At 44.7% G+C, this 26,920-nt stretch overlaps 1 protein-coding gene across 1 annotated transcript in view; it reads left to right on the top strand.

Moving 5' to 3' along the window:
- The window catches only part of PLCZ1 (phospholipase C zeta 1), a gene marked incomplete at its 5' end in the record, with an annotated part of 119,361 nt that overhangs the window by 75,385 nt on the left and 17,056 nt on the right, over nt 1–26,920 (top strand). The window contains one exon of the mRNA XM_038403230.2: nt 20,418–20,590. Within this exon, the coding sequence (XP_038259158.2) occupies nt 20,418–20,590 (173 nt within the window). The remainder of the gene's footprint in view (nt 1–20,417; nt 20,591–26,920) is intronic.

The following is a 26,920-nucleotide window of genomic DNA, read 5'->3' on the forward strand; positions in this document are numbered from 1 at the left end:
ATCTGTATTGGACCACCTTGTTCCCTGAGCAACAATGCAAAATGTCCTCCTTTTTGATTCAGGATGGACAGGAAATCTGCTAAAAGACATGCTTTTCTGTAGCTTCTGTTGCTACTTTAGATTTTCAGAACATGAACATAGGGTCAGATCTGAATCATTTTGGGAGCTCTAGCCTGGGCTAAGCAACATTGGTACACAAATCTTTTAGATCTCTCAGGAGAGCCCCTTTGTTATCTACCAATATCACTACTGACACAGGAAGTGTCAGTGTCCTGAATTCCGATCCAGCGTCACTTTCACATAATGGGACATTGATTACTTCTGGATCAAGCATTTGCAATGAATCTTGCTCGTAATGGTTATACCGTTATTGCACAGCAGTCAAACGTGGGTGCTGAAGAAGGCCAAAGAGTGGTGGATTGACATTTTTGATTCATGTCGTCTTTTCTGCAGCTCCATATTAAGTGGTGGGCAAGATCAGCAATGAGGGATATTTAGAGCTGAACTCACCAACCAGCTCCATCAGCACTGGTTCAGTACTGGCATCTTTCTTGGTATATAGATATTATTAGGATAGAAGACCAACAAATTATGAAACATATTCACCAAGGAATGCTACTGCACAGTCAGCAATCACGTGATTTAGAAAAGCTTCTGTGGCGTGATACGATTGAAAACAATGGACAGATTAAATAGCCAGACCATTTTAATGACCTAGCTAGAGATTGATCCAGGTGGTGCTCAATCTGCAAGGAGGCAACATCCCTTTGGGATTTGTGTGGATGATGATGATGACACAATCTTGCTGCAGTACAGGAAAACTTCCGTGTTAAAAGGTTATTTCCAAAAGTGGAAGTTTTTTTTTAAGGATAGCTAATTACAATCTGTCTCCATGCTCCATCCCTATCTAATCTAATTTGAACGGTTTACTCAAATTTGAAGTCTCTCAAGTCTTTTCTTGTCATCAGTCAAGTGAACCTGCCTGCCAGCTTAGTATACCATGTGCCACTTAATGTTTTAAAGTCATCCATTATCCTACCCTCATGAGATTACTTAAATGATTGTTTCATGTCTTTCTACTGTTCAGTGAGCAGGTTAATTGTCCTTGACCAGCACTCTATGCTTGTCATCCCCAGTTGAATCCTGCTACTGGTTCCTTCTTTTCCACTGCAACAAGTTCACATTTCTTGACCTCTCTTTCAAGGCCATCACAATTCTGCACCGTTCTTCTTCATTGCTTTTCCCTTATCTCTTTCCCCTATCTGACTGTGATGGTAATCTCATCTGACTCTTTGTCCATGTCTCTCGCTAGTGTCTTCATCTTGGTGCTTTCTTCCATATCTCCCTTCCATGTCTCATTCACTCTAAATTAGTCTATAAGGCTTTTCTCCTTCATGTCCCTTCTCAGAACCTACAACTGCTGTGATGCCTACAAGAAATCAGTCAGCTAACAATAGCGGATAGAAAACAAACTAACAATAGTGGATAGAAAACAGTAGCAACTCCCACATCCCAACCCACCCTCAAACCTTCCATTTTTAAAGTAATTTGGAAATATCAAGTTTACACATAGCTTGTCTATATAACTACATTGTCATATTACCTGCCTACTTCATCATCCTCACCTATCCTTTTCCATACTCACTTCTGTGACTCATCTTAAATAAGTGTACATGCACTCTGGAGCAGGGACTAAATCTTCTTATATGTGTATGCAGCCCTTTTACAATGGTTACTATTGCTATATAATTAAGTTCCATTGGTCTCCTACAAGGATATATAAGTTGGGATAAAGGACAGTGATGTCTGTTGGTACTATAAGGCTCTGGAAATTATGCTGTTACATCGTATATGGTGAATACATTGTATTTCTCACATCCTCCAATAGATGATCCCAAACATGCCACAGCTATTTATATGGGAGGCAATTCCAAGGTCTCTGGATCTTTGTGATTAACAAGAGTACTGGCTTCTGTGTGACTCCCTAGTGACTAAGAAACTATGGCTGCAGAGATGGAAAACTTCAGTATCTTTCTATGTAGAGGACTGGTCATATGAACTGTGATTTGGCAGTCTGGGAAGGAACTAACATGTCAACAATTTGAAAACGTTGGGTGTGATACCCATTTACACAGAGACTCCCATTATACCACTCTGGTAGGGTAAAGGGATCATTGAGGATCAGACTAGGGCTGTTGATTAATTGCAGTTAACTCATGCGATTAACTCAGAAAAATTAATTGCGATTAAAAAAATTAATCATAATTAATCACAGTTTTAATTGCAATACCAATTGAAATGCATTAAATATTTTGAATGTTTTTCTACATTTTCATATATATTGTATTCTGTGTTGTAATTGAAATCAAAGTGTATATTATTTTTGATTAAAAATATTTGTACTATAACAATGATAAACAAAAGAAATAGTTTTTTTCAATTCACCTCATGCAAGTACTGTAGTGTAATCTCTTTGTCGTGAAAGTGCAATTTACAAATGTAGATTTTTTTTTTGTTACATAACTGCTCTCAAAAACAAAGCAATGTAAAAATTCAGAGTCTACAAGTCCATTCAGTCCTACTTCTTGTTCAGCCAATGGCTAAGACAAACAAGTTTATTTACATTTGCAGGAGATAATGCTGCCCGCTTCTTGTTTACAATGTCACCTGAAAGTGAGAACAGGTGTTCTCACGGCACTGTTGTAGCCAGCATCTCAAGATATTTACATGCCAGATATACTAAACATTCATATGCTCCTTCATGCTTTGGCCACCATTCCAGAGAACATGCTTCCATACTGATGATGCTCATTAAAAAAAATGTGTTAATTAAATTTGTGACTGAACTCCTTGGAGGAGAATTGTATGCCGCCTGGTCTGTTCTACCCGCATTCTGCCATATATTTCATGTTATAGCAGTCTCAGATGACCCAGCATATATTGTTTATTTTAAGAACACTTTCACTGCAGAGATGACAAAACGCAAAGAAGGTACTAATGTGAGATTTCTAAAGATAGCTACAGCACTTGACTCAAAGTTTAAAAATCTGAAGGGCCTTCGAAAATCTGAGAGGGACAAGACATAGAGCATGCTTTCAGAAATCTTAAAAGAGCAACACTCAGATGTGGAAACAACAGAACCCAAACCACCAAAAAAGAAAATCAACCTTCTGCTGGTGGCATCTGACTCAGATAATGAAAATGAACATGCACTGGTCCGCACTGCTTTGGATTGTTGTCGAGCAGAACCTGTAATCAGCATGGACTCATATCCCCTGGAATGGTGGTTGAAGAATGAAGGGACATATGAATCTTTAGCGCATCTGGCACCTAAATATCTCGAGATGTGGGCTACAACAGTGCCATGTGAATGCCTGTTCTCACTTTCAGGTGACATTGTAAACAAGAAATGGGCAGCATTATGTCCTGCAAATACAAACAAACTTGTTTGTCTGAGCTATTGGTCTAACAAGAAGTAGGACTGAGTAGACTTACAGGTTCTAAAAATTTACATTGTTTTATTTTTGAATGCAATTTTTTTATACATAAGTCTACATTTGTAAGTTCAACTTTCATGATAAAGAGATTGCACTACAGTATTTGTATTAGGTGAACTGAAAAATACTATTTCTTTTGCTTTTTTACAGTGCAAATACTTGTAATCAAAAATAAATATAAAGTGAGCACTATACACTGTATTCTGTGTTGTAATTGAAATCAACATATTTGAAAATGTAGAAAACATTCAAAAATATTTAAATAAATGGTATTCTATTATTGTTTAACAGTGTGATTAATCACGCAATTAATCACAATTATTTTTTTAATCGCTTGACAGCCCTAGATCAGACCTATATTTGTTTTTCTTGAGATGTATAATCAATGCTCCATTGTTATACACTGTAAAACTTTCCATCATTTTACCATTTCAAATGCTTTTTGTTCTCCAACACCTTGTAGATCAGTTCTCCACTTCTTTGTTTCTTACTTCTCTTCTCCTCCTTCCCTACCTTCAATTTGTTCCTTTTTTAGAGGATAGTTGCCTCCCCTCTTCTTTGGATTGATTGAATAATGTAACACTCCAGGGTGTAGATGGTGCAACCTTGTGGTTAAAACAGGAGTCAGGCCTAGTGGTCAGAGTGGAGCCGGATGGCGGAACCGGCACTGTGGTTAGAAGACAAGTCAATGGTCAGAGCCAGGAATCAGGACAGAATGGGAATTGTGGTCAGGAGACAAACTGGAGATCAGAGCCAGGAGTCAGGAGCGGGGTGTCCAAAGGGAGGTAGAGACTAGGATTGGAGGGGGAACAGGTGCAAATTAGAGCAAGGACTGGTACAGGAAGCATGTCTGTTGCAGCTGCCGGCGCAGAACACATAGATTGGCCACTGTGCTGCTATGGATACTACAAGGCTAAATGATGATCTACAGGCTTTCCTGTCCAATCAGGGAGCACAATCACTTAGTGAGCATTTACCAGGCCCACCCCAGCTACTCAGGTTGCCAGGTGACAATGCCTGGAGCCATCTGAGTTCCTGACTCATAATTGTATACTTACATACTATCCACTAAAAACTTTTAATAAAAAATAATGTTCTTTACTACCCATGAACTTGTTCTGACATCTCTTAGGTCCAACCTTACCCATTTTATATGCCTTAATGTCTGGGAGCAATTCTTCCAGATGGCAGTCTTTTGGGAACAGAACTGTACCGCAGTGCACCATGATCACAGCAGCTTCAGTAAGCTTTGTTTAAATATATTTTCATATGCTTATAATAAACCAACAAACTAAGAAATTTATCGATTCATAATAAGATCTAGGAGACTCAAGATACTGTTTGGTTTCAGAGTAGCAGCCGTGTTAGTCTGTATCCGCAAAAAGAAAAGGAGTATTTGTGGCACCTTAGAGACTAACAAATTTATCTGAGCATAAGCTTTCGTGAGCTACAGCTCACTTCATTGGAGCTGTAGCTCACGAAAGCTTATGCTCAGATAAATTTGTTAGTCTCTAAGGTGCCACAAATACTCCTTTTCTTTTTTTGAAGATATTGCTTGAATGTTTGATTTCTTGTGGTTTCCAAAAGTGATGCCTTTAATCAGCTATCTATTAATATATTTCTTAATCATAGTTTCTTTTATTCACAAAATCCATTCTTTATTTGAAAAATTAATGAGACATGGTAACATCATATTATCAGTTTCTAGAAAACTATATAACACTTATAAGCCTGGGTAATTTTTATAAGTGCCACTTCCGAACTGCAGAACCAGATGGGAATCCTAGCTGAATATTTTGTTCTTTGTTGAAGACTGGAAATGTATCAAATCCTAGGCTGATGGTAAATCAACATAGCTCCATTGACTTTAATCCGACTACACTGATCTCAATAAGTTTTGCATTTGGCCCATACTTAGGATAATGTTAATCTTATCTTTTCATTTTTAGTTGTATCTATTCAAAATAAAATATAAAATAGATGCTACTTGACCCTGGACTGACTAAGTCTTACCTAACTAAATGAAGTAATTGTTGGAGATGTAACCACCAGCCTTCACCTCATTCACATATAGTATTCTTGGGGCTCGCATACAATTTAAAACATTTGGGAGGGATTTCAAAGGTTCAAAAGATACTTAGGTGCTCTACTTTCATTGGAGGTCACCAAATTCTTATTTTTATAGCTGGAGTCTTCCCCTTTGCCATTATGTATAGCAATACAAAAAAAAGCCAAAAACAACCAACCATGTTAAAGCTAAAAATCACAGAAAGCAGCAGTTAACAAGAATATCAGAGGAATAGTGGGGGGTGGGGTTGGAGGGAGAAATACCATGGGGAAATAGTTTTACTTTGTGTAATGACTCATCCATTCCCAGTCTCTATTCAAGCCTAAATTAATTGTATCCAGTTTGCAAATTAATTCCAATTTAGCAGTCTCTCGTTGCAATATTGTTAATCTATCCAACTATACTCTTAGCACAGCAGAAGAATCGGTCCTATCTCGGGGCCTCTCCTTTTGCCCCTCCACCCCCACGAACATGATACAGTTCTGTGGTGACCTAGAATCCTATTTTCGACGTCTCATACTCAAGGAATATTTCCAACACACCTCTGACCAACATATTAACCCACAGAGACCTTCCTGCCAACGCTACAAAAAGAAGGATTCTGGGTGGACTCCTCCTGAAGGTCGAAACAGCAGCCTGGATTTCTACATAGACTGCTTCCGCCGATGTGCACGAGCTGAAATTGTGGAAAAGCAGCATCGCTTACCCCATAACCTCAGCCATGCAGAACACAGTGCCATCCACAGCCTCAGAAACAACTCTGACATCATAATCAAAAAGGCTGACAAAGGAGGTGCTGTCGTCATCATGAATAGGTCGGAGTATGGACAAGAGGCTACTAGGCAGCTCTCCAACACCACTTTCTACAAGCCATTACCCTCTGATCCCACTGAGAGTTACCAAAAGAAACTACAGCATTTGCTCAAGAAACTCCCTGAAAAAGCACAAGAACAAATCCGCACAGACACACCCCTGGAGCCACGACCTGGGGTATTCTATCTGCTACCCAAGATCCATAAACCTGGAAATCCTGGACGCCCCATCATCTCAGGCATTGGCACCCTGACAGCAGGATTGTCTGGCTATGTAGACTCCCTCCTCAGGCCCTTCGTTACCAGCACTCCCAGCTATCTTCGAGACACCACTGACTTCCTGAGGAAACTACAGTCCATTGGTGATCTTCCTAAAAACACCATCCTAGCCACTATGGATGTAGAAGCCCTCTACACCAACATTCCACACAAAGATGGGCTACAAGCCGTCAGGAACAGTATCCCCGATACTGTCACGGCTAACCTGGTGGCTGAACTTTGTGACTTTGTCCTGACCCATAACTATTTCACATTTGGTGACAATGTATACCTTCAAATCAGCGGCACTGCGATGGGTACCCGCATGGCCCCACAGTATGCCAACATTTTTATGGCTGACTTAGAACAACGCTTCCTCAGCTCTCGTCCCCTAATGCCCCTACTCTACTTGCGCTACATTGATGACATCTTCATCATCTGGACCCATGGAAAAGAAGCTCTTGAGGAATTCCACCATGATTTCAACAATTTCCATCCCACCATCAACCTCAGCCTGGACCAGTCCACACAAGAGATCCACTTCCTGGACACTACGGTGCTAATAAGTGATGGTCACATAAACACCACCCTATATCGGAAACCTACTGACCGCTATTCCTACCTACATGCCTCTAGCTTTCATCCAGATCATACCACTCAATCCATTGTCTGCAGCCAAGCGCTACGATATAACCGCATTTGCTCCAACCCCTCAGACAGAGACAAACACCTACAAGATCTCTATCATGCATTCCTACAACTACAATATCCACCTGCTGAAGTGAAGAAACAGATTGACAGAGCCAGAAGAGTACCCAGAAGTCACCTACTACAGGACAGGCCCAACAAAGAAAACAACAGAACGCCACTAGCCATCACCTTCAGCCCCCAACTAAAACCTCTCCAACGCATCATCAAGGATCTACAACCTATCCTGAAGGACGACCCATCACTCTCACAGATCTTGGGAGACAGACCAGTCCTTGCTTACAGACAGCCCCCCAGTCTGAAGCAAATACTCACCAGCAACCACACACCATACAACAGAACCACTAACCCAGGAACCTATCCTTGCAACAAAGCCCGTTGCCAACTCTGTCCACATATCTATTCAGGGGATACCATCATAGGGCCTAATCACATCAGCCACACTATCAGAGGCTCGTTCACCTGCGCATCTACCAATGTGATATATGCCATCATGTGCCAGCAATGCCCCTCTGCCATGTACATTGGCCAAACTGGACAGTCTCTACGTAAAAGAATGACTGGACACAAATCAGACGTCAAGAATTATAACATTCAAAAACCAGTTGGAGAACACTTCAATCTCTCTGGTCACTTGATCACAGACCTAAGAGTGGCTATCCTTCAACAAAAAAGCTTCAAAAACAGACTCCAATGAGAGACTGCTGAATTGGAATTAATTTGCAAACTGGATACAATTAACTTAGGCTTGAATAGAGACTGGGAATGGATGAGTCATTACACAAAGTAAAACTATTTCCCCATGGTATTTCTCCCTCCCACCGCACCCCCCACTGTTCCTCTGATATTCTTGTTAACTGCTGGAATTAGCCTACCTTGCTTGTGACCATGAAAGGTTTTCCTCCTTTCCCCGCCCTGCTGCTGGTGATGGCTTATCTTAAGTGATCACTCTCCTTACAGTGTGTATGATAAACCCATTGTTTCATGTTCTCTGTGTGTGTGTATATAAATCTCTCCTCTGTTTTTTCCACCAATGCATCCGATGAAGTGAGCTGTAGCTCACGAAAGCTTATGCTCTAATAAATTTGTTAGTCTCTAAGGTGCCACAAGTACTCCTTTTCTTTTTGCGAATACAGACTAACACGGCTGCTACTCTGAAACAATTCTTCAGGGTGGCCTCCGTTGATTGCCACCAATAGGATGCACGCTGGTGATGCGGGACCACTGGAACTTTCTAGAAGCAGTGCCCACTGCGTGCCATATGAGTGTCTTGCAGCACCAAATGTTCATAGACCAAGGTTATATATGGGACATACAGCACCCCGATTGCCTTCCAACCACAGCTGCCTATGAACCAAGAAACCCAGAGCTCAGTTTGGTTTTCAGAAATCTCACTTTTTCTCTAAAAATCCCTTAGTAAATCATTACTTTAGAATTGTAGTGTTAGTTAAGGGTGTCCTCTTTGAGTAATTTTCTTAGTTTTTAAGTCAATTTTTGAACTTTCTTCATAGTTATGGAGTTAGTTGCTGGATTGACTTTGGCTTGGTGCTGGTGATATGGTGGACCCAGCCTTAGGTTAAAATGCAGTCTCTATTTTCCTAGATCCAGACACTGTAACTCACTGCTTTGTCCTTTTGGGGGGAAGGCCAATCCCCTAGCTAGTGTTTGGTGTATAAAGTCCTGGACATCCCGGACTGCCAGGGAAAACCAGTACAGCTTTCAGACTTTGTTTTAAGGAAGTCTTGAAGGTGAAATCCTCTGAGCTGCCTGAGAGTCAATCTTCTGATTCTATGCAGACTCAGAAAAGACCAGTTTTAGTCTCTGTAATCCACTTCAGTGGCCAATGTGAAGGATTCTGTGCTGGTATCATCCTCTGAGTCAATAATGAGTCCATCTGAAGCAAACTCCTCTGTGGCTTTGGTGTGGGTGCCAATACCAAGGGGCTTTTGGTGTTGAATGGGAGAGCTAAGGAACAAGTTTAATTGACATAGTAGTAAAAACACTGGAAGCTGCTGGAGTCTTTCCTGCACTCAAACTCTCTGGTGGTAGCATGGCAGCACTAATGGGAATCTTTTCCTAAAATGTCCTACTGTATAGATAGTCCCAGACTGAGCATGTTTGGATTCCTTTCCAGCATATGTCAGAGGTTCAAAGCCACACAACATTAAAAATCCCCAAGGCTTTAGAAACAGCCAAAATAAATAGTTAGTTTGGCGGGGCTACAAAGCACATTACAGAGAAATTCTTTCAAAGTTCCACCTTCAAGCTCAGTAAAATCAGGAAGTGAGATTGCACAAAGTTCAATCTCTGCTGGCAAAGAAGCTCATCAAGACACTGAGCAAAAGAGGACATAGGTTTTGAATCTAGGTACTGCCCAATTCCCTGACATCTAAGACCTAAAATTTTATATGGTAAAAAAAAAAAAAATTCAAAACTGCATATCTACATATACTCTATTATACTTCTTCTAGACCAGTGGTTTTCAATCTGTGGTCCTCGAACCCCTAAGAGTCTGCAGACTACATCTAAGGAGTCCACAAAAAGGTGACTATGAAAATAAAGTTTCAGATCCCAGAAAAGGTATTCTGTTTTTCTGATCAAGAAAAGTATGTGAATATCCCCACCTACAGGTCAAAACCCAGAAGTGCTGTTCTTACCATAGAAGCCCACAGTTTAGTGCCCTTTCTCATGCTATGTCAAATCCCATGCCGAGCACGTGCAACATTTATAGTTAAATTCTGTTCAGTCAGTTTTCAGTCAAAGACTTCTACAGTAGGGGTCCATGGACCACAGGTTGAATTTCTAAAGGAGTCCATACCTCCATTTGAAATTTTTTAGGGCTCTGAAAATGAAAAAAACACTGAAAACCACTGTTCTAGCCCTAATTAAGCCCTAATCTACTCTTTGGGAGAGCGCAGATGCGGAGCAGGACAAGGGGTAAGGCATCAGGCCATCGCAGGGAGGCTTCTTGGCACACTTTTGAAAGATGTCGTTTAAGGGTCTGATTGGTACACTCTACTGCGCCGCTGGCTTGTGTTTCCACAAGGGCATATGGAGTTTCCAGGGGATCTGCAAGGCATTCGAGATGCTTTGGACGATCTTTGATGTGAGGTATGTCCCGTTGTCAGATTCCATCCACTGGGGAAGTCCGAAGCGAGATATGACCTCCTTAACAAACTTAAGGGCCACCATCCTGGCAGTGCAATTGCGGTATGGGAAGGCTTCTGGCCATCGACTGAATCGATCCACTAAGACAAGGAGATATTTGTACCCTTGGGTCCGAGGAAACTCAGTAAAATCTATTTGCCACACCCATCCGGGGCCCAGAGTGGGTTCCAGAGCAGCGGGTGGCCCTGGATGTCCTGGTCGGGGGTTATTCTTTTGGCAGACTAAGCAGTCCACCTGTACCTGGGTAGCCAGGGGTTGGAGTCCAGAAGTTATAAAGTATTTTCCCATCAGTTGGATAAGTGCTTCCCTGCCAGCATGAGTGGTTTGATGTAATTTCTGTAACACTGGCTGGATCAGGCCCTTCGGTAGAAGGACCTTCTCTTCCGGGGAATGGAGCCATCCCTCCTTTTCCTGGAGACTGAGTTTGTCGGTTAGCTGTCTCTCCTCTCCAGAGTACTGGGGGGTTGGAAGCTCCCCCATGGATGGGATAAGGGCATGCATATGGGCATTCTCAGTCTGAGGGGATATCAGGGTGGCAGCATGCTTAGCCTCTCTATCTGCCTGGGCGTTAACCTGGCCACATCTTGATCTTCCCTTTGATGGGCTTTACAGTGTACCACCGCCACTTCCGAGGAGAGTTGTACGGCTTCTAGGAGCTGGAGGATTTGGGACCCGTACTTGACTGGGGAGCCTTGAGCTGTCAACATTCCCCTTTGCTTCCATAAGCCAGCATGAGCATGTAGCACTCCAAAGGCATATTTTGAATCGGTAAAAACATTGACCCGCTTTCCTTTTGACAGTTCAAGCGTACGGGTCAGGGCGACTAGTTCAGCCAGCTGGACAGAGGTCCCAGTGGGCAAACCCTTGGCTTCCACAGTGTCATGGAGGGTTACGACAGCATAGCTCGCCCTCCTTTGCCCATTTATCATAGTGCTGCTATTATCAGTATACCACTCATATTCTGCATTTAGGAGGGGTATATCTTTTAAGTCCGGATGGCTAGAGTATTGGGCATCTATGATCTCTAAACAATCATGTTCCTGTTCCTCAGTCTCCGGTAAGACGGTGGCGGGGTTAAGGGAGGGGCAAGACTGTAAGGTGACTTCAGAGTTCTCTAGAAGTTTAGCTTGGTACTTAGCCATCTGAGTCTGGGTGAGCCAAAGGCCTCCCTTTGCATCCAATAAGGCTTGGACCATATGAGGGGTATATATCTGTATTGTCCCTCCCAAAATTAGTTTCTCAGCTTCAGCCAGCGTCAGGGCTCTGGCTGCAACTGCCCGCAGGCACACTGGCCATCCCTTTGCCACTTGGTCCAGCTGCTTAGAGAAATAGGCCACGGGACGTTTCCATGCTCCCAACAACTGTGTGAGCACTCCTAGGGCCACCCCCTTTCGTTCATGTACATACGTTCATGTGAAATGGCTTAGTGAGATCCAGGAGGCCCAGAGCCGGAGCTTCCATCAGCTTCCTTTCAAGATTTTAAATGCCCTGTCGGCCTCTGGGGTCCAATAGAGGGGGTCATGATCTGCTCCTTTTACACAATCATATAGGGGTCTAGCCCACAGTCCAAATTCCGGGATCCATATCTGACAGTACCCCGCCATGCCCAGGAAGGCTCTGAGGTGTTTACGATTAATGGGAACGGGAACCTGGCAGACAGCCTCCTTCCTCTCATTGGAAAGCTGCTGCTCCCCCTGCCTTATGTGGAACCCCAGGAATTGTACCATCGGGAGGGCAATTTGAGCCTTGCTTCTCGATACCCGATATCCTCGAAGGCCAATAAAATTCAGGATACCCACAGTGGCTTTGAGGCATGGGGTTAGGCCCACTGTAGTAATTAACAAATCATCTACATATTGAAGAAGAAGAGCCCCCTCCTCGTTGTTCCACTCTTCCAGATCCCTGGCGAAAGCCTGGCCAAAAAAGGGCGGGAGAATTTTTAAATCCCTGGGCCAATACTGTCCAGCATAGTTGCTTTTTAACCCTTTTTGTGTCCTCCCACTTGAAAGAAAAGATTTCTTGGGACGAGGTATCCACGGGAATAGCGAAGAACGCATCTTTCAAATCAAGGACCAAAAAATGGGTATACTGGTCTCCTACAGAAGCCAGTAAAGTATACAGATTCGGAACCAGGGGGTGCAGAGTTTTAACCTGTTCATTAACTGCCCTCAGATCCTGTACCAAGCGATATGTGCCATCAGGTTTTCGTACAGGCAGGATGGGAGTGTTCCAGGCTGACTGGCATTCCTGGAGGATTCCATATGTTAGGAACCAATCTATAGTGTCCTGTAAACCTTCTCTGGCTTCCCTCGCAATTGGATACTGTTTAATTCGCACCGGGCCTTTTCCTGGCAGGAGCTGAACCTTAACAGGGACTTGATGGGTAGCTTTTCCTGGGACCCCCGCCACCCACACTAGAGGGTACACCCGGGTTTCCCACAGGCTCCATTCTGGGGCTCGCATAGCTGAGGGCTCAACTGTAAGGGTCATGATCCATGCATTCTCGGGGGGGTAGGGTAAGGGTTATTTCGTCTTGAGTAAACTGCAAGGTGGCGCCTAGGTGACAAAGCAGATCCCGTCCCAGCAGAGGCGTCGGGCACTCGGGGAGATAGACCAGCTTGTGAGATATAGTCCTATTTCCCAAAGCACGTTCCGCTGGGGCATACACTGGGCACTTGGTGCCTCTGCCTGTGGTGCCCACCACGGTAAGGGAGTCTGCTACCGGCAACTGAAGGGGTCAATTCACGGCAGTTCATGCCGCTCCAGAGTCCACTAAAAAGTCTATTTCCGAACTTCCCACCCACATCTTTACTCGGGATTCTGGGGGCAGGGCGGTCCGTCCCCCCTGACATCCCTATTCCTGTTCCTCCATTGCCATCACAGGGGCGCCCCCCCTTTCTATTCCTCTCTGGGCACTCATTCTTCCAGTGTCCCTTTTGTCTACACAAGGCACACTGGTTGCAACCCAGTCTTCTCTCCTGCAGGCCCGGACGTCCGCATCCACGGCCCCTTCCTCCCTGGCCACTTCCCGTAGTGCTGACCTGTACCGCCGCTACCATCATTCTAACTTGCTTTTTCTCCTTTTCTGCCTCCCTTAGACTATAAGCTTGGTTTGCAGTCTCTAAGATTTGTGCCATGGTCATGCCCATTAGATCCTCTTTTTTCTGTAACTTTCTCTTAATATCAGGGGCTGCTCTGCTCATGAAAATTCCCTTAATGATTGCCTCAGTTTCCTGATCATCGGGGTCTGCATTGGTGTTCTGTCAAATAGCGTCCCGAATACGCTGTAGGAAGGCCCCCTGGGCTTTCCTTTCGATCCCGCATTACCTCATACGGTTTTGCCCAATTATTATGTCGGACAAAGTGACAGCGTCCATGCAAAAGCAACTGCTTATAGGTGGTAAGCCGGGTCATACCCGCAGGATCATTTGGGTTCCACCTGGGATCTACTCGGGGGACCTGCTCATCTGGGTCAGGGACATTATTACGATCCTGGTCGTACCGTCTCTGTGCCTCCTCCCTTGCCTTGGACACGACCTGTTGTCGTTCGACCTCAGACAATAAGGTGCACAGGAGGACGTTGCAATCGTCCCAATCTGGCTTATAGATGCTAAGGCAGCCCTCAAAAACTGAAATAAACCTACTCGGGTTGGTGGAAAACTCCCCTGCCTGTACTTTGAAAGCAGCCAAATCCATAGGGTTAAAGGGCACATGGGTATAGACCTGCACAGTCCTGGCCGGACGCGGACGGGAGATCTTAGTTTCAGTAAGTAAAGGATATAGGGCCCCTACAGTAGGCTTATCAGGTGGGGGCATGGGGGCTGAAGGGGACACCTGACCTGCCGTCACAGTTGGGGTGGGGGTCTGGGGACTAACATTAGCCACTACCAAACCAGTCGGAGTCAAATTACATCGCTGTAAGACATCTGATCGATTACACAAAGCCAAAAACAAGTGCGCATACAGATGTTCATTACATTTCCCCGTTCGCTGACAGAACAAAAGTAACTGGAGGATCATATTGTAATTAATTGACCCTCCTGGTGGCCACCGCTCCTGGTCCTCTAGTTGATATTGAGGCCAGTCAACTGTACAGTATTGTTTTAATTTATTCTTAGTCATCAGATCCGATCCAAATACCTTCGAATTTGCTAGGATACACTCTAGGGGTGTACATTGTGCCCTCCCTCCCGAGCTCTGTCCCTATCGCATGCCGACAGGGTAACTCTGGGCGTCCCCAGGTTCAAAACAGAGCAGACAATCCAGATTTCAAAAGGTTCCTACCTTATGCGAAGGACCGGTTCCCCACCGTCGCCCACTGCACTTCTCCACTTATCAGGCGCGTTGCACCATTTTGCCCTACGGGGCTGGTTGGGCTATGCCCCTCCGAGGCCCCCAGGAATCACACCGGTGTGCACTGGGCGTCGGTCAGAGTCCTCACCCGCCGGTCCCCGCAAGTTATGTTGAAGCCTCTAGCCCCACGTTGGGCGCCAAAAACTGTTGCTGGCACAAAATGCCCGAAGCAGGCAACAGCTGGATTCGTTGCCCGGTGTGCGTTGCCCAATAATCACAATGGGATGGAGAAGTAGAAACGTTTATTTGAAGCTTCAAGCGATACAGGGAGACAACAATCTCAAATCCTGCACACCAGTGCAAGCAGTTACACATATTTTATATATTCATTCTTTAGCATACTTATCCAATAGCAAGCTGCCCTGAGTATCCATATAGCCAATCCGGTATACCAGCCAGTTCCCCTTCTTCCTCTTATCATGTATTCCCCCATATATGGAGTTGTTTGTTCAGCATTATCTAACATTCCTGTCCTGCTTGACCTAATCTTGCTCCAGCCAGTCTGCGCCTGCAATACACTGTTGCAAACTTCTCAGCGTGACCGCTGTGAGTGTCTCTGGGCAGAAAAGGGAAGGCGGGGCCATCTGGGCCTAGAGCGAGGGGGCTTCATCGACACTCGTGGTCTTCCATCCCCTTGAGTTACCTAGTGGCCATGCCCGGTGTCCCCAACAGTCAGAATGGGAATTTTTCAGCAACTGTTCACAGACAGGCACAATCGAATAATAGACACGGCAGGACAGGCCAAGTTGGTGATTATGTTGCTGATATTTTCACTAAATTATTAGGAAATAAAAGCTGATCATATACGTATATAGTATAACAAAAATCTTCAACTGAAATCTTATCTCTGTAACACATGTGTAGCCATATTAACTTTAATGGCTAAATTAAGAATCTTATCCTCAGTACATTTTTAATTTCTAATTTGAGACAAAAAATTAATTAAAAATACAGTGCTGATGTTCTGGTGTATCAATTCACAATAGTATTGCTCTATGTTTGTACCAAAGTAGCATGTTACCTAATACAAGACACCATCAAATATTCCCCATTGCTTGTTAAATCAGGTTTTTCTGTTTAGCAGCAGTCTCATTATGTACAATCATGCAGTTTATTTCATCATGCAGAAGTTACAAAAACATACACAATTTTTTCACTGCTATTTGAAGCCATCACTGTTTTGTTTTTGTCTTGATTCACTTCAGCTGCACACTTTAAACTATACCATCGCTAAAGACATGCTGACCTACTTTATGTTATAACTCCTTGGTAGTAAAAGTTCCAGTGCATTCATTGCTTGTACTGGCATCTTGCTTTTAAAATCTGAATCTCACATGAAAGGATTAAATGAACTACAGGTTTCCTGCAGTATGAATCACAAACAATTGGATGCTTTATAAATATCACTACAGAAATAAAAACTGAATTGGTTAAATGGTGAAGAAGTTTTCATAAGGAAGAAGGATCCAAACTTCTTGCATTTTCTCCTTGAGACAAAGAATTTTGAAATTTGCTACATATTGATTTAGTAGATTGTATTTTCTCATTACTCCTGGGGGAATTTGAATTCATGTCAGATTTCTTTGCTTCCCCACAGAAAAATTACTTTCTGACAGGGAAGCAAAGAAAAGCTGCAAGAGCAGTCATGCCCCACTCACTAGTAGCACAGGTACAACATTTCAGACATCCAGAGCAGCTGTTGAAGAGGTAAATCACCGTGGGGCTGGGGACCCCCCAGCCAGTAGCTCCTAACCTGAGCCGGGATCAGCTGCTAGTCCTGGCTGGCCTAGAGGCAGGAGAGGATGGGGCTTCCTCTTCCCCTGCAAGGTCCTGTGTCAGCCCCATTCCCAGAACTTCCCCGCACTGCAGGAAGCCAGCATCCTGTCCTGCTTCCTGCCCCCATCACTCCTCAGCTGTGGCGGGAGGGGTCACTGTATGGGGAGCTGCTACCCCATCCACCCAACCCCTGTGCATCTGGACCTCCCATACCACGACATTCCTGCCAAGCCTCACCCAGTACATCCAGAACCCCCATAGTTCTCCATAACCAAACCCCACCCCACTGAACCTCAATCCCTGCATCTGGAGCCCCCCTGCAACCAGACCACCCTCTACTGAACTCCCTGCACTCAAACCCCCACCCTGATGCCCCAGCCCCTGCACCACCCTGAGTCCCCACATCCAGACCCCCACACCAGAGACCACCAACTAGCTGCAGCCAGATCCCTACCCCACCAAGCCCCAATCCTCAGCACCCAGAGCCCCCCCTGCTGAGACCCCCCCACACCCAAACCCCTCTGCTGAGCTCCAACAACCTTCACCTAGAAGCCTCTGCAGAGTCCGATTGCCCCTGCATCTGGAACCCTCCCAATGAGCCTGTGTGCATCCAAATCCCCCCACACCTAGATCCCACACTGAGCTGCCTGCACCCAGATTGTCCCACACAGAATCCTCTCACCCCCACACCGGGATCCCCCCACACTGAGCTCCTCCACACTTGGATCCTGCCCCACACCTAGTGCACCTGACGCAGAGGGGCAGGGCCCCAGGGTGTTTCTGTGGCAGGCCCAGGCCTTGTGCTGTGTCAGGGTGGGGTGTAGACTCACCTCTGAGAGTGTGTCTGGGGGGGGCTGCAGGGTGATCTTCCATCTTCGTGCAGCCAGTGGCCTGTGCTCCCCACTGCCATGCTGGAGCCTCTGCATTTACTTATTGACAAATAAAATTTGCAGAATTTTGCAAAATATTGTGCACAGAATTTTTAATTTTTGGCACAGAATGTCCTCAGGAGTAGCTCATGGAACACAGAATAAGGCTCTCTTCCTGAATTATTAGCAGTGACTTGTAGTACTTAAAGGCCTCATATTTTACCTGCCAGGACATCAAGTAAATACCTTTTTATCATCATGTTGTTTAATATCATGTCATATTAGTTCTTTGTGAATTTTCCATGATGAATGTGAACAAGAAACTCCAAGATGCTGGAACAGAGAAAATTTCATTAAGTGGCTCTAGTGCAGTGTTGGCTTTATCTCATGAATTATAATATCTTGCTAAAAAGTGCGCTGTTTTATTTCCACATTGCAGCTGCAGCAAACAGAAAGTGTTCTGAGCTGCTGGGAAAAGAAAAATTTGACAGGTGTGAACTGATAAAAATCAACATCTTAAGCGCTGAGGAAGTATTTTGTTTACATAGCTATTAAAAAGTGCACACAATCATTTCTCACCATACATAAACATATTTGCAATGAAAATTTTTAATTAAACTTGAAACTTCTTGGTCTTCCTGGCCATCTTGCCAAAAGTGACACCCATTTTTGATTAAATCAGTACAATTGCCACATGTTAGCTCACAGCCGTGCCTCTTCCACTGCAGAACTTCATTGAGCCAGGGTCCATTTAGAGATGCAGTGCAGAAGTTAGAAAAAAAATGCTGATGTGTTTCCCAAGGGTTGCATTTGTAAAGTTTCTGGAAAGAACAGTATATAGTGCAATAACAGAGAACAGAGGGTAACGCTTTGACTCACACCCTGGCACTCATGGTACATGGATAATTCCTTAGTGCAGTGTTCTTCACTATTTTTGAAGTGGGGGGACCACTTTGACAAAAAATCTTCAATGTGAGACAACTACTAAATTAACACATTGCTTACTTCTCCTTAATGAGGTAATGTTACAGAGCCACTCGTGTAACTAAAACAAAGTCTATTTGTACAATAATATGATACTCCTTTTATAAAATAATAACCAGGAAAATATATGGAATTAAAAAGGCACCTATGCAAGTAAACTTTTTAAGAGCAGAATAATGCGAAACTTACTTTAAAAACTGTATGAGTGAAAGTGTGCCTGTTCCTCCTTGACTTTGTTCATGCAATACACCTCTACCCTGATACAACGTGGTCCTCGGGAGCCAAAAAATCTTACTGCGTTATATGTGAAACTGCGTTATATTGAACTTGCTTTGGCCCCCCTGCTCCTTGTCCCCTGACCACCTCCTCCAGAGACACCCCAGTCCCTAATCACCCCCAGGACCCCACCCTCTACCCAACCCCCCTGCTCCCTGTATCCTGACTGCCCCGACCCCTATCCACACCCCCGCCCCCTGACAGGCACTCACCGGCAGCGGCGGGAAGCGGAGCAATGTGGCCCCAGCTCGCTCCGCTTTCCTTGCCCCAGCCCTGGGCATGTCGCTGGGGGGGCGGTGGGAGGGGGGTTGGGGAAAGGTCCCGCATGCACCAGCGGCAGGAAGCAGAGCACCGCGGCTGGGAGCTGGCGGTGCGGAGAGGGCTGGGGTTGGGCTGCTCCGCTTCTGCTGCTGCCGGTGAGTGCGGGGTGGGGCGGAATCCCTCCCCCCAAACCCCCTCCCCTGAGTGACACGGCTGGGGCCGGGGCGAGGGAAGCGGAGTGGGCTGCTCCCGGCCCCCCGCCAATCACCCGGGCCACTCTGGGCCTGCGGGGCCTCCAAAAGTACCCCCCCCCACAGCTCCTGCCTCCATGACCCTGCGGGGAGGGGGAGGCCCTGCCCCTGACTGCCCCCGATACCCTCTGCCCTTTATCCAACCCCTCGGCCCTGGCCCAGCACCCTTAACACGCCGCTTAGAGCAGCGTGTCGGAGCCAGATATGCTGATGCGCAGATCCGCCGGAGCACGCTGCTTTACCGTGTTATATCCGAATTCGTGTTATATCAGGTCGCATTATATCGGGGTAGAGGTGTATTTGTAATCTCTCATCACAATCCCAGTAAGGCAGTCCAAATATTCGTTGGTCAATTTGTTCCTCTCTTTTCTTTTCACCCCTTTGGCTGGGGGTGAGGTTTGGTATGTGGGAGGGGGCTCAGGGCTTGGGCAGAGGGTTGAGGTGCGGGGGTGAGGGCTGCAGGATGGGGCCAGCGATGAGGGGTCCAGGGTGCAGGAGGGGGCTTAAGGTTGGGGCAGAGGGTTGGGATGCGGGGTGTGGGGGTGTGAGGGCTCTGGCTGGGGGTGCAGACTCTGGGGTGGGGCCGGGGATGAAGCATTTGGGGTTGCAGGCAGGCTGCCTCAGGACTGGGGCCAGAGGATTCCCCCCAGCCCTCTCCCTGCCAGCAGCAGCTAGCTCCGGGGAAGGGGCCTCTCTCTCCCCTCCAGGAGCAGGGAGCTCCAGAGCCGGGGGAGAGGCCCACAGCAGCCCTGCAAGTTCCAACTTCCTCCCCTCCCGAGTTCCTGCCCACCCCCTACCTCTCTCCTCTCCAGGTCCCTGCTACATGGCCCTTTAGAGCTGCTGCAGAGCTATTTATAGCCTGCTGCATGGCCATGCGGCTTAGAGGGAATTTAGCGAGCTGCACTTAGGGTCCATGGGAGCTGCCACTGGCTCACAGGCCTTTCAGTGCAGAACAGAGCCTTAGTGCCTACTACCAAATTGAAAAGATAGCAGCGTCCTGCATGTGAAGACAATGGCAACCTGCAGGTGACAGTCTATTATTATTTCATTTTCATATTTGTTTAAACTACGACTAGTGATAGGCTAATTCTGAAGCATTGTCATCTGCAGTATTCAAAATATTATTTTTCTTACAGTGGCCTTAAATTTCCAGACACCTGGACTACAAATGGAACTGCAAAATGGAAAATTTATGGACAACGGTGGTTGTGGCTATCTTCTAAAACCAGAATTCATGAGAGATTCTAGTACACAGTTTAATCCATATAATGTAACCGGAAACCATAGTCCAATAACTCTTTCAATAAGGGTAAGGGTAGTTTATTGACAATCTCATTTATAATTTATGGAAATATCTCTCATACAATTAGCTGAACTATATTAACTGCCTCTCATAAGTATTTATTACTGGTACCTTTTCTTTTTCTTCAAAAGCTCATTGTGCCTTAAGCTGGTTGGATAATTTAGAACTATAAAACTCCTTGATATCATTGTGCCAACATAGTATATTCAGTATTGCTTGTATGGTTTCTTAGTTTCATTTAACATCATTTTGCTTAAAGACACTCCTTTTCCTTGATGTTTGAGGAAACAAGTAACTTGTACAAAATGGTTTCTAAAAATATAAATATGGCTTGTACTGAGGTAGATATCTAATGAGATGTATGAGCTGCAACAGGGTAAAACTATGCTTACATCTTTTGTATACAATGCTGTTGTTAGACACTAAGGATATAAAAAAAGATTTGCACAGAACTCAACTGGAATTTGGGTGGGTATCATTACTTTCATGAACCTCATAACCTTCCACTCTCTCCACACAGGGTTTCTCTCTCTGCCCCTTTCCCCAACCCTTCTCGTCCCATCATGTTGCATTTTGTTCTAATCATTGCATGGGGCGGGGGAGGGCAGTGGACTGCCTCACATTTTTTAGGGGCACAGATTGGCCACTCCCTCAAGCAGGGTTTTATGGGCAGCTGTCCAGCGTAGGACAGTCCACTACTATGTCCTTTCCAATATAGGAGGGGCCCATACCAAATAAGAGGAGCTCTATAATCCTTAGTGCACAGTTACTTGGGAAACCTCTGAAGTTTTCTTACTGGCTGATTGTAGGAAAACCTCATCATCTTTTAGCATATTTTATACAGTAAAGATAATGAGGTTTTTCTGCAGTCAGCTCAGTTGTGTGGTACCTGACAGCATGGTGTATTCCTAATCCTTATACCCTATGATGAATGTGTTTTGTCCCAACTTCAAAATCCAGATGACTTTCTATGACTTGGATGGGGTAAAACTGGCCTATGCTAGGTGCCACATCTGATGATCATGGTGGTAGAGTTGGGAAGTGACCGCCTTGACACCTCCTGAAGAACTGAGAGAAGATAGGCAGACCAGCAACCCCTCTGAAGACACAAAATAGAAAGCCAAGTGGCAGGCCTAACCTAGGAGTGAGATAGAGAATTTTGCGAGGCTGTTCAGATTCTCTGGAGTAACTGCCAACTGCTGCAAATAGACAATGTGCGGCCAACATTGTCTACATTTATATTAAGGAGTCTGGGTCTTCCTTCAACTATAATTTATAAATTTATACTGAGCTAAAAACTGGTGAAGTAAAAGAGCAAAGGTGGTTAGTCTCAGTTACATGATCGTCCATGTTATATCTGGTAAAGGAAAACGTGTACGGTCACAATGGGAGCAGGATCAAGCTCTATAAGCTCTAATTTGTCATTTTTCTTCATTAAATATGAGGCATAGCATATATACTATGATATAATTAATTTGGTAAAAGACAGAATTGTAAAAATTTGGATGGCATCCTCTGTGCTCTACTGTCATACAAACCCTGGTTTAGTTTTAAAAAGCCCTTACAATGGATCTTTATTTTTTTAAAAAAACAACAACCAATTTCTCCTTTTCATCTCCAGAAAGAAACTTCCAAATTCTCTATCATTAGAAAACTAGTTTCACAATGAAATGTTATTGCTGATCATACTGTATACCACTTATTTAAATGCTATTTAATTAGCATAGAATTAATGTATAATTATTGTTTCATTGCTGTCAGTGAAATAAATTGCAGGAATAAGACATTAATTAAATAGGGATTGTATAAGGATTACACAATGTGTGTGCCTTATTCAGCACATCATACTACCCTAATAGTGAGCACACTGATTACATGATGGACATGATTTAATGTTTTCAAGCTCTCATGCATATATATCAATTATATTATTCATTATTTATATAGAGCTGTAAGAGATGAGGAGAAAACCCAGCTTGTGGTTTAGGGGTTAGTTAGGATGATTAGTAACAGAAATGAAGTGATTGTATACAGAAGAGAGAGAGAGTGTGCAAGCAGAATTTTAGGTTGATAACAGAGTTGAAGAATGTGCAGGCTAGGTAGCGGGAAGGCCAAGGCAGCAATGACATCTCAGGGACTGATGGAATGGAGGCCTCAGAACATAAGAGTAATGACGTTAAAGGGAGGGGGATCAGGCAACACGGAAGGACAGGAGATGGTGGTTAGAGAAAGAAAATTCAGAGACAAGCATCAAAGAGAAAACAGTTCACAATAAAGAAGAGAATGAATTAATTACCAGGCTCATGAATGGGGGAAATTAGTTTGCTATTTATACAGGACACAAGCAAGGGGAAGGCAAAACAACTAAAGAAACAATGTCCCCCTTAAGAAGGTGTTTCTCAAGTGTTTCATTAGCCAAGAGTGAAGCTGAACGCAGGTTAATTTGAACAAGTGGAACTTTACTAAACCCTGTGCATTTCTGTGTCCATGTGGCTGAGTTGCTTCCACCTTAACTCCCTGCATTCCCTGTTTTCCTGGTGTCCCTTTAACAACTCGCCCTGTAGGGAACATGGATCCTCTGATGCCAGTTCAGCTGATCATGGTACATGAGGGAAGCAGCAGTCTTAACAAAGTTCATAAGGGCTTTATTTTAGGGCCCTGGTTCAGAGCTCCTGAACTTAGAATCATCAAATGAAGTTGGTCGACTAGTCCTCTGGAGCTGGAAAGTAGGGTGACCTCCTTTGTTGGATGGAAATAAGGGACAACAACATGAGAGATAATGCCTCTTTATTTTAAGGGACATTTTAGGGACACACCATTTTCTGTAGCATATCATGTATTTTTCTCTCAAGTGTACATTTCTACACTCCTCAAGTCTATAGTGAAATTATCAGAAGCTTCAAGTTAATGTTTAAAACGGTGCTTATTATTAAGGCTTCGATTAAGTCATGGGTATTTCTAGTACAAGTCATGTATAGGTCACGGGCAATAAACAAAAATTCACAGCCCAAGACCTGTTCATGATTTGTACTATAAATACTTTTGACTAAATCTTAGCTTGGGCAAGGACTAGTGGCACCAGCTGCCGGAGGCTACCGAGGCTAGTGGCACCAGCTGCGGCAGGCCACTAAGCAGAGGCTCTCCAGCCACCTCTGGGACCCCTGCTCAGGTGGTCCCTGGGACGAGCTGCCCTGGGCTGCCTAAGCAGCTGCTGGTACAGCTGGCCTGGGGCCGCTCCAGCAGTGCCAGTGTGGTTGGCTGCGGGGCCACTTGCGCAGCTGGCTGCAGAGCTGCTCCAGAAGCAGCTGGTGCGGCTGTCCCCAGGGTTGCCCAAGCAGCTGGGGCCAGCTGCTTGGGTGGCCCTAGGGTCAGCCACACTGTCAGCTGCAGAAGTCACGGAGGTCTCAGAAAGTCAAGGAATCCGTGACTTTTGCAATCTCCATGACAGACACACAGCCCTACTTATTATCAGTTTTAATACAGTTCAATACATCTTAAAATAAGGGATAGATGGTCAGCCCAAGGGCTAAATCAATGAAATAAGGGATGGTTCCTTAAAATAAGGGGTGGGTGGGCACATTATTGAAAGACCCTGTTGCCTGCATGGCTCCTAGTCCTTTCTCAGCTTCCTTTTCCGTAACCAAGCCCCAGAGCAGGACAGGACACCTCCTTGATTACATTCAGATTGTTTCATTTGTAGGCTCCCAGCCCGTCCCTCAATGAAGTAGTACACTCCTTTACTCTGTCAGAAGCCAAAAGAGCTGATAAAGGAAAAGAGCTGAGAGGCAATGTGGTCAGAAGTCTCTGACAGGTGAAGGTTGAATGAGGGACACTGGTTGGAGGAAATTTTACCAGATGTGAGTTTGTCTGACATAGCTTCCTTCCCTTCTACTCACCATTAGAGAACCTCCAAACTCACATCCGGTACTCTGGTTCTCTAATGGTGAGTAGAAGGGAAGGAAAGCTGCGTCAGGTAATGCTAGATTTCCCGGGCTTAGCGGAGGGAGCAGGATGGAAGGAGGCAGAATGGTCAACAGTTATGCAAAGGAAGTGAATGAGGCTGTTACAAGGAGGAGTGACATGGAGGGATAGAGATGGAGAAGGAGCAGTGGGAAGAGCATGGTTTGGATAGAGAGAATATCAAAATGGAGCTCAATATCAAAACACATTTACATGCAGGTCACTGGAAAAGTAAAAAAAGTTTATTTGAAAGTGAGTGGCAAAGGAAATTAAAGAAGTTCAGCATCAAATAGTTTTAAGGCAAGTCAGCTGGTAGAGTGTGGCAAATGCAGACACAGTAGGCTTACTTTTGGTTTATCAGTAGGACCCTTATAGATGCACTGATGTTGCAGCACAGCAGATGTGCAAGAGGATTTGTGTGCCCGCCTTTTTCCATGATGAAACATGTGAGGCTTTCTGATGACCTATGTGTTACATAGAATCCTGAAACCTTAAGACACTTTGTCATGTCAGTCCCATTCACCTCAAATTTATACCCACCTCATATCTGAAAGGAAAAGATTTATGGATTGTTCATCCTGATGGTCATTCTTGCATGTTGTTCAATATGGCCCCACCTTGTGCTCTAGCAATGGGCCAGGCACGCTCTTTCAGGGAGAAGCATTACTCACTGGTAATTATTGTTCTTTGAGAATTGACTGTGCATTCACACATGTGGGTTTGGTGCCCTGGCATCAAGCTCACAGAACCTCCATCAAAGCCATGTCTATTGAAACAGCATGAGCAACTCCTAGTGATGCCAGCATTCAACACCTGAATTTCTATAAGGGGGGGAGTGTGCCTCTCCAAACCAGTTCAATTTCTTTTTCTGAATTGCAGCATTGTATAGTATGATGAGATCTCTGTAGTAGGCAGGAGGGTAGTGTGACTGCACAGAGTATACTCTTGAAGAACAACATTTACCAGTAAGTAACCTTTAGTGAGGACCTCTGTGTATTTCTGCTCTTGGGTGAGTAGTGAACCACACCATCTTGACTGGATGGTGGCCTGAGGAATTCTTTAGTTCAGTGAGAACTGAAGCACTGCCTGTCTGGATTTGGTGTCAGAGCTGGAGGCTAGTCTACTACCTAGTGTTTAGTGAAGGTGGGACCTGAAGTCCAAGTGACTGCTCTAAATATCTCCTCTATGGGTATTTGTTTCACATGTTACCAAGTTGGCTGTGCCACAGATAGAGCAAGCCTTAATTCCTGTTGGGAAGGGAAGCTAACCTTTCAATAACTAATATGAACATACAAGATTCATAGATTCATAGATACTAAGGTCAGAAGGGACCATTCTGATCATCTAGTCCGACCTCCTGCACAGCGCAGGCCACAGAATCTCACCCACCCACTCCTATGAAAAACCTCACCCATGTCTGAGCTATTGAAGTCCTTAAATCATGGTTCAAAGACTTCAAGGAGCAGAGAAGCCTCCCTCAAGTCAACCATGCCCCATGCTACAGAGGAAGGCGAAAAACCTCCAGGGCCTCTCCAATCTGCCCTGGAGGAAAATTCCTTCCCGACCCCAAATATGGCAATCAGCTAAACCCTGAGCATATGGGCAAGATTCACCAGCCAGATACCCAGGAAAGAATTTTCTATAGTAACTCAGATCCCATCCATCTAATATCCCATCTCTGGGGATTTGGCCTATTTACCCTGAATATTTAAAGATCAATTACTTACCAAAATCCCATTATCCCATCATACCATCTCCTCCATAAACTTATCGAGTAGAATCTTAAAGCCAGATAGATCTTTTGCCCCCACTGCTTCCCTTGGAAGGCTATTCCAAAACTTCACTCCTCTGATGGTTAAAAACCTTCGTCTGATTTCAAGTCTAAACTTCCTGGTGGCCAGTTTATACCCATTTGTTCTTGTGTCCACATTGGTGCTGAGCTGAAATAATTCCTCTCCCTCTCCTGTATTTATCCCTCTGATATATTTATAGAGAGCAATCATATCTCCCCTCAACCTTCTTTTAGTTAGGCTAAACAAGCCCAGCTCCTTAAGTCTCCTTTCATAAGACAAGTTTTCCATTCCTCGGATCATCCTAGTAGCCCTTCTCTGTACCTGCTCCAGTTTGAATTCATCCTTTTTAAACATGGGAGACCAGAACTGCACACAGTATTCTAGGTGAGGTCTCACCAGTGCCTTGTATAACGGTACTAAAACCTCCTTATCCCTACTGGAAATGCCTCTCCTGATGCATCCCAAAACCGCATTAGCTTTTTTCACAGCCATATCACATTGGCAGCTCATAGTCATCCTATGATCAACCAATACTCCAAGGTCCTTCTCCTCTTCCGTTACTTCTAATAGATGCGTCCCCAAC

This window comes from Dermochelys coriacea, chromosome 1 (genome assembly GCF_009764565.3).
Source record: "Dermochelys coriacea isolate rDerCor1 chromosome 1, rDerCor1.pri.v4, whole genome shotgun sequence".
NCBI lineage: Eukaryota > Metazoa > Chordata > Testudines > Dermochelyidae > Dermochelys > Dermochelys coriacea.